The following is an 8,911-nucleotide window of genomic DNA, read 5'->3' as shown; positions in this document are numbered from 1 at the left end:
AAGTGATTGGAGAGAGTCGTTCAGAAGACATCCGTGTAATGGATGCTGATTGGCCCCCGCTAAATCCTCAGAGTCTGTGCCTGCGTAACATGAGGGGAACCACAAAGCTGGAGGGATGAACCATAAATGCTGCATGTTTTCTCTCTCTCCTGGCATTTGAATGATTACAGGAGGATTTCTCTGTCTCTTTAAACAGGTGCCATATTTATGTGCATCAAGCACAGCGGCAGTGCAGTTGAGTGCAGTTGGCACCAGAGCTTCTCATTCTCATAATAAACAGAACCAGCAGGGAGAAAAACTTGTCCTTTTTGGGTCGTTTTCCTCCACTTTGGTTTATGATGGATGTATTGCGTCAGCGTTTGAAGCCCATGTCTGTGATGTGGAGGAGAACAGATGTGTGTCTGTTATAAGAGGAGAAGTCTCTCTGGTGTGATTAATAATCATGTCATTTGCTGTTATTGTCGCCTGGAGGCTGCGACTGCCTAGTGACTCAACTCCCACAGTTACAGTTTTTAAACTCAATTCCAGGGGGCATGAGTGTTTTAAAAATAATTTATCAGTCATTTCCAAAAATTAATCAGTAAACAGCAGTGAAATACAGAACATCTGGAGAGTGGTAAGGCATCATTATTTTTGTTGATTACCTACTGTAAATACAATAATTTGTTTTGCTTATGTGCAAATAATTTTGTATGAGTAACTCCTGATTCCTCTGAGTTTTAATATCTCTGGCATATTATCAATAAAAACATATTTCCACATTCTCTGGAGTTTGAAAACAAGGTATGTTCCTCATTTTGCAGAAATCTTGGATATCACATTTACTTTGAAAATCTTCTGTTAATGAAGAGAAACAAAATCAAAACCATGTACATGAATTAAAATGTTTATTGAGTGTTTTACGTGCTTGGCACCTGTATTTACATTTTTTAAAATGCCTCAGAAAAGAATTACTTTGCTCTTTTCCTTTTCTCACACATGTGTATAACAGAATGACCATGAAATTGTTATATTGCTCAGCACTTAAATACACATCTCTACAACACACCAAAACATACTTTAATTTCTCTGTTTTGCTATTGCTTTTCACACAAGTTTTAAGCTTATGTTATTGATTGCATTTGCCATCTTATATATATATTTATTTATATATATGCCTAAAAACATAATCCACTCAAAAATAGTGAAGCCATTCCAGTCTATGAGCAAAACAGGTTGATGTTGTGCGGTAGAGTCCAGACCTCTCATGTACGTGGCCAGCCGGGAGTTTTCACGATGACGACCGAGTTCCTCAGCTGACCTGACCTACTGTTCTTTGACTTACTGTGTCCATGTGTTCACCCTGTTTGGCACAACCAGCCGCTACAGCGCCCAGATACTTCGTCTCCTGCATGTATGTGGAGCAGTGAGTCATTCGCTGATCTTGTCCAGTTGTCCCTTTCATTCCAGCCAAAGCTTCAGACCATGATGGCGAACCACTCCACCCTTTGACATTTCTACAACGATACGGCACAAGTGCTGCGTCAAGTAAAAACTTCTGGATCACAGTGAAGATTCTTTGGTTACATGATGTTATGACCGGATGGCCTTTGAGTCCCCAGAACTCAAGAATGAGTCACTTTAAAAGTGTGTTGCGACTATTGCACCATAACAGACTCACGACTCATAATCCTTTCTGAAGCAGAGCATGTGGGCTCATCCATCTCCTTCTCACACTGATGTCAGTTTGGTGTTTCTCTGGTGTCAGACACAGTAAGACAGTCGATTTGCCGCCCCGGTTTTTACTTTATTAATACAAAGATAATTAAATAACAGTTCTGATTCCCTTTGTAATGCTGTGTAAGTGGTGGAGTTTCTTTAAAAACAAAAACATGAGATGATATCCTTTTATGAAAGGTTTCGTTCTGTACCTCAGTACATAAACTGAGATTATGTTTGTTGTTCAGCACCAACACCAAACCAGGTTCATAGATTAAAGATTTGCTTTTCAGCTGAAAGACTTTAGAAACGTCAAGGACTGTGAGGTTCGCTCTCAGCTTCTACACCATGTGCATGGACATCTGAGAAGAGGCGCCATACTGACGACCGTCACAGGAGCTGCTGCCCTGCTGGCTGCCGGTGGTGTTGCCGATCATGTGCATAGTGTCCATGCTGCCGTTGGACAGGTACTGGCGCTCAGCAAAGGCCCCCGCAGGAGAGGAAGAACAGAGCAGACCTCCTTGGGGCTTCTCAGGACTGGCAGCCAGGCGAGGAGAAGTGGGGAAGTTGTATCCGTACAGGTTGTAAGGGTTGTGTAGGGAAAAAGCGTTGTAGGAGCCCTGCTGCATGTGGTGGTGGCTCCCGCTGAACATGTGGGCTGAGGAAGTTGAGGATCCAGATGAAGAGGAAGAGGCAGAGCTGGAGCTACCCCCAGCCTGCATCACATACTGCAGCTGTGAGGCGGGGAAGGAGCCAAGCTGACCGCTGTATGCATCCATCTTGCCTCCAGTGCCGCTGCCACCGCCACCACCGGTCAGGGAGGCATGAGTGCCGCCCTGCATGCCAGCAGCAATCAAGGAGGAAGTCCTCTGTGGCAGGAAGGATTCAGAGGGCTGTGCAGAGGCCACAGCACCCCCCGCAGCCTGCAGGCGTCCATAGGAGCTGTCGGCCAGGCCGCCGTAGCCCTGCAGGGCTGCCATGTTGCTGCGAGCACAAGCCGGGTACTCAGACAGGCCCAGGTTGCAGAGCTGGCTTTCTCTGCAGGCCACATTGAAGGTGTTTGGGGCAAGGTGGAAGGTGGGAGGGGAGCAGGAGGGAGACAGGAGGTGAGCTGCACCAGAAGGGGATGGGGTTCCTGTGCTGGAGGTGGTGGGAGAAGTTCCAGTGCTTCCACCTGGAAAATACACAAACAAAGAAAAAGAGTGATACAGGTGCTTTACCAGGAGAAAAGAGCAATGGAATAATCTTCAGAGAGTTTCAAAAGCATGAAGACAGAAGCCGAACGTGGCTGTAACCCAGTGAGAATCATTCAAAACTGCATGAGACACAAACAATTTGAGCAAAAGTCCTAAAGGTCCTCAGGCCATTCCTGTAATGTGGGCCACTGTTCTTCTTTAGAACCCGGTTTTCAAAAAACATAAAACTAATTTACTGAGTAATGAGAAGTTTATCATTTCCATATGTTGGTGAGCTTTTTCCATGCTGAAGTAGTGATGAGCAAGACAGTGATGCTGTGTTCATACATCAAACTGTAGTCGCTGAGTAATTTTAAGATCAACCATAAACAAACTGGAGCATGTGCAGGCTGTTTTTTGGGTTATTGTATTAGAGTGAATATACGCGATAAGATCTCCTTCTTTATTTATTCTACACAAGAAAAGGGACTCAGCCTGCCATATTTTAACATATGTTGACAATCCCCCTTTTTTCCACAACATCTGATATGATGGGAAAATGACATGAATCCCTGCCTGTCTACCTCTGACCTCCCAGTGGAGAGTAGCAAGAAACAAACAGGATTTCCCTGTGGGGAGATATTAGTCTCCACATCCTTTCTACCCTGTGGTAGTGCAGGAAAAATGTCTTCCACAACTGGTGGGAACGTGTAAAGGTTCCTTTAAGACAGAAAACATTGTAATTCTTGTATGTCCACAGAAGGAACCTGACAGTTTTTTGTCCTTGTCTCTTTGTACATGAGCAGGAGCATTTCCCTGTTGTCTGCATGTTGTCAGAATAATGAAGTAAGAATTCACCTGTTTGATAAATGATCTTGTTTATGCACATGTACTCCTACTCTCAGACTAATCACCGCAGCATTGAAACTGTGCTGGATACAAGCTCAGTGACCGTATCATAAATATGGATTCAGTTTTGTCCATGTCCTGTCAACAGACCTCCACATCCCCGTTTCTTTTCCCAGTAAAAAGCCACAAACCCTTGGGTTTAAACATGTACTATACTGGTTCAGGGGAGAAAATATATATGTTGCTGCCGCAACTTGTATCCAATAGGTCCAGACCTTTCAGAGGGAAATGATAGCTGTGGGATATCAATCGCATATTTCTCTATTAATGAGTATTTGGCCAGGATTCATCTTGCTGTTGGAGAAATTCAGTTTAAAACCAGAATGAGGAGGCATAACTAAATAATCCAGGACTCGCTTGGCTTGGGTTCTGATTTTGCACCATATGCCTTCGATAATATCGCCACAGTGCTCTGCTCAAGGAGATGACGGGGGGCTTGAAGGGGGAGAGACAGGAATAATGAAGGGCGGCGGGGGAGAGAAAGCAAGGTAGACATATATGAGGAAAGAGAGAGAGAAGCGATGACGATAGTTTGGTGAAGTCATGTTTTCCTCTGGTTTTGAAGGTCTCAAGGTGCTTCAGTGCCAAAGGGAGAATAGCTGATTACTTGAAGCGAAAAGGCTGCCTGGTGCTCTCAGGGCAGCGTGCACACGTACTCTGCGGTATCCTTACACGATGACAGGGTTCACTGGCAGTGCAAGGACTTTAATTAAATCCTAATCACTTTGGAGGCGTTTAATGATAATAAACACATGTCCCCTTGCTCAGACAACAGCGTCACGTCAGCGTGACCTCCAGAGGTAAGTTGCTTTGGAGCAGCTAGGCCCCTGATATAAGTCATGACTGTGCCGGTGCTGGAGCCGATACAAAGGGAGGTGGCCCGACTGATGCTGACTCGTGTCGTGGAGTCGTCCAAAAGCCACAGGTTTGTTTAACAATTTTATTTTCAAGGGCTGCGCGTGATGTGAAAAGTTCAGTAGACACAGGCCGACCTGCCAGAGGAGCAGCGCATGGCCAAGCTCACATGAAGGACAACCATAGCTGATGTAGTGTGCGGTGAGATATACAGGGAAAATATGCAGAGGGAAGAGTTCAGGCTGGGACAACACATGAACTAAGGTCATGCTATTTACTGCAGCTCTCAATGGTGAAGTTAACCATGAAGGAATTTATTACTTTAGCTTGTTCTGTAACCTGAAAAAAAAAAACAAACACTTTGTTTTGTTGCAAAATAGATTCTATGCAATGAAAGAATCTGATCATATTTTAAAGAGACAATATTGAATGACAGGTATAATAGAGAAGACTGAAGAATCTGTCTATGTGTTGGCACAAAACAGCAGTCTGAGAATTAGATGAAGTGTCACTTAGGTTCATTATTGCCAATCGTCAATATTATGAAACAACACAAGGGTTTTCACACTGGTGTCCCAGGGCTCAGATCACATGCCAAAATGAGGACTAGTTTAATTTCACTATTCCCCAGTTCACTGGAAAAGATCCCAATCTGTGCCATTCCTAATCACGGCTTTCAGCTTGTATTAGTTTCTTCATGTCAGGAGCAGACAGTGCTTCAACTCTACAGTGAATATTTTCCCATATGAGTTTTTTTCAGGGGGGGGGGGGGCTAAAGCCGATCAGATGGAGTCAACAGGCTCTAATGTGTCTGTTTGAGGAGGAAAGGTCAGAAAAGTTTCGTTCTGTCAGCTGTTTGACAGTAAGAAGAAATTCAAAATCTACCATAAAAAGAATTTTCACACTTGACAAATACCATCAGCAACGCTTTTTGCACATCTGGGCTTGGATCAAGGTCAAATCATCAGCTCTGAATGTCACTCCTCCAGAACAAAACAAGCGATACTTTCTAGAGCCACAAATTTGCTACAAAATTCAGCAATAACAACAAATAAAAAACCATCAAACTGCAGAAACAGAGACCAGTTTGGACTTTGTACATTAATATTCTTCATGGGCATGTTATTTTATCAAATACGGAGAGACAGACCTTGTTGTTTCTGCATATTAGTGAAGTCTTCAAATGTGAGGGTCCTCACAGGAGGCCTCCAGAAAGCATAAGTCTCCATGATCGCCTCCAGGCCGGTCCTGACAGACACACACAGAAAGTGATATTACAGACCACAAAAACAGCGTAATAAAAAAAACACTGGAAAAATAGAACGAAAACAGCCTCAAATACAGAGAAGAAGAGTTTGGTGAGCTGTGCAGAGGAAATGTATAATATTAATAATACAAGAAACTACTTCTACAGTTGTTCCAAAACATTTTCACTGAGGTTGACCAGACTCTTTGCTGCCCAGGCTACTCAGCTGCCTCCCTTTTATTTCCAGTTATGCATCTTGTCGGATATAATAACACAATATATGATATAATAACACAATATACACACAGTAGCCACTTCAGGTTCCAGTACAAGTCTTTTCCATTACTGCCTATATGCTGATGGTTTTTAACCCTGTTATGCAGGTGTTAATTAAATTCGATATTTTTACACTGAGGTTACATCGTCTGTATAAACAGGGCAGACAAAAAAATGCAGCTACAAACATAAATCTATAATACGTTTTAGTGCAACATCAGTTTGACCTCTGTCATTAGTGTTAAACTAGTAATTCAATTTACACATTTCAAACAATGTCAACAAAAACTGAACAATATTTTAAAAAAGAGTAAAAATTTATGGCAGAGAGATTGTACAGGTGTACCTAATAAAGCGGCCACTTTATAACACTGAAGAACTGCTATGAAAATAAATAAAGCTACATTTATATTAATAGTCATAAAATCTCTTGCCAGTGCAGGTACATGTGTGTAACTGACGTGTGACTGGAAAAGGAGAGAGGTGGATTTATGTCACAGAGGGTGTTGGTGAGGGACAGGAAGTGATACTGGTTCATGTTTGTGTGCATGAAATAGAGAAAGAGGCTCACGGTAAATGAGTCGGACTGAATGAGAGAGAGGGACTGTGGGAGAAAGCACAGTCCTGCCCAGAGGAAGCTGGAGACATTAAAAAGGAGTACGTTTTTACAGTGCACATAAATCTGGGTGACGTTTCATCTTGAATCTGTACATGGTTCTCCTTCCTATGTGATTTACTTCCCCTCTGCCTCATCCCGGCCACGCTCACCGTGTTGTTTTAGGGCCACTAACTCCCTGGCTGTGGCAGCTCGTTAGTGCGCCACGCTAATCGGCCCGGCCCTCACCGTCACTGCGCTCATTCATACCATCACACTGCAATGGGACCAAAACCCAACAAATGAGCTGTATCCCTCCGCTCGGCCATAAAACCCTGGTCACCAGACACAACTGACGACACCACCATAACTTAGAGCTCTAAGTTAATGTCTTCTTAAGAAAAGGGAAAACAAGCTGGTGCTTAATTTGAGTATTAGCAGGGCAGTTTTGAATTTCCTCTCAATGTGGTATTAGTTGGTACTGATCCACAGCAAACAGACTGCGTTCACTCCTTCAATCTGAAGAAACGCATCTTAGAAGTTTCTGGGCAACTGTTAATGTCAGTCATATCCGATACTAATATAAACTGTTTAACAGGCAGGTGTGGCAGAGCAGCACAAACAGAAGACGTCACACCTGTTTGCACGATCCAACAGTTTTAGGGAACAATTCACAAATGTTTGGATAATATCACATTTATTTTTAAAACTACTTGACACTAAAGCAAATTACTGCACCTGTGCAGTATTAACACACTGAACCACCTCAGACTCACATTATATTTAGAAAATTAGATAAAGATCGTCGATGTTTTTGTCAGTTGGCACATTTATGTGGAAATAAGAGTCAGCATTAATAACTGACAGGTAAATCCTACCTGTCTTTATTATTAATTACTGACTATAAACAAAATTCAATGATGATGATTGACCCATAGAAATGTTTTTTTTTTTATTTAATATGCAGTTCTTTAAAATCAGAGATCTGAGCCACGTGGGGGGGGGGGGGGGGGGGGGGGGGGGGACCCACTGAACTTCCAGCAGCTACAGTTTCATTTTATGTTCAGCAGACATCCTTACCCAGAGTTATAGTATGTGACTAATTAAAGCCCTAAATCACCATAATTATGCAAAAGCAGTGGTATGAAGGTCAAGTGCTTCAGCTCATGAATGATCAAAGACAAAGAGCAAATCAGCAGAATAACCGCGACAGAAGCCGAGTCCTCGCTCTGAATTCTACTTGAATCTGAACGAATCCAATCCCAGCAGAGCCGAGGAGAAAACATCACGAGCGGTACGTGAGGATAAATTCATTTTCTCTCTCCACGGACAAATATCTCATTCTGCGTTATCTTTTCATCTGTAGCGTTTCTGCAATGAAATTCTAATGTCACTTCATAAATCAAGCAGTCTATTGTTTGAAAAACGAAAAAAGATGTCTCAAATATCTGTGTGCCAATAATGCAGACCAGATGAGGGGGCTGCTTTCATGTGCGGAGGGGTCTGGTGGTTCAGTACACCCCCCCACCTCCTCTCTCGACTCCTCCACAAACGTTGTAAATGATAATTCAGAGACTGAGAGAGCGAATCATGAAAAAAAGAGGAGGAAGGAAAGAAGGACACAGGAAAGGAAAGATCACTTCCACACCATCAGTAACAACACAGCGGATCTGAGCAGTCAGGTTGTGTGTCTGCTGTCACACAAAATAAAACCTCTCTGCCTGTGTGGATGAGCTATGTTGTCTAATCCTCACTGGGGGATGTGGGATGAAAATCCAACACCCCAAACTGAGCGGTAACACACCTGCAAGCACGGATTTTAGTGATTTACAGGTTCAAAGATGTCTAGACCTCAACGCTAAACTGGGCTTATTTAAATGTAGCTATTGTTTTAACAGTATTTAACATCTACAGTATATTTTAGTCTGAACCTGGTCCTGACTATGTGTTTATGACCTGTGATGAGGGATACACAAAACAAGTCCGACTGCCTGGTCACAAGGTCTGGACTCCATGAAGAGCTCACTGTAAGTGTTGCAGACACAAAATGTAAATATCCCTAAACCATGAGAGGGTTTGTGTGACGGAGAAGCTACAGAATACGCCACAGCCGACCTGCACAAGCGAGATAATGAACAACACATATGTCTAGTGCTG

General features: G+C 43.0%; 1 protein-coding gene across 2 annotated transcripts in view; it reads right to left on the bottom strand.

Annotated features, from left to right (window-relative positions):
- Positions 1-870: 870 nt before the first annotated feature.
- tbx15 (T-box transcription factor 15) overlaps positions 871-8,911 on the bottom strand; it is a 30,335-nt gene continuing 22,294 nt past the window's right edge. For both annotated transcript variants that reach the window (XM_026296455.2, XM_026296456.2), the window contains exons 7-8: positions 5,788-5,885; positions 871-2,872 (exon numbers count right to left, since the gene is read on the bottom strand). In XM_026296455.2, the coding sequence (XP_026152240.1) occupies positions 2,040-2,872; positions 5,788-5,885 (931 nt within the window). In that variant the 3' untranslated portion in view covers positions 871-2,039. The remainder of the gene's footprint in view (positions 2,873-5,787; positions 5,886-8,911) is intronic.

The sequence above is a fragment of the Mastacembelus armatus genome, chromosome 21, assembly GCF_900324485.2.
Source record: "Mastacembelus armatus chromosome 21, fMasArm1.2, whole genome shotgun sequence".
NCBI classification, from domain to species: Eukaryota; Metazoa; Chordata; class Actinopteri; order Synbranchiformes; family Mastacembelidae; genus Mastacembelus; species Mastacembelus armatus.
Note: the sequence above shows the minus strand (reverse complement) of the source record. Positions and strands in the feature narration are given on the sequence as shown.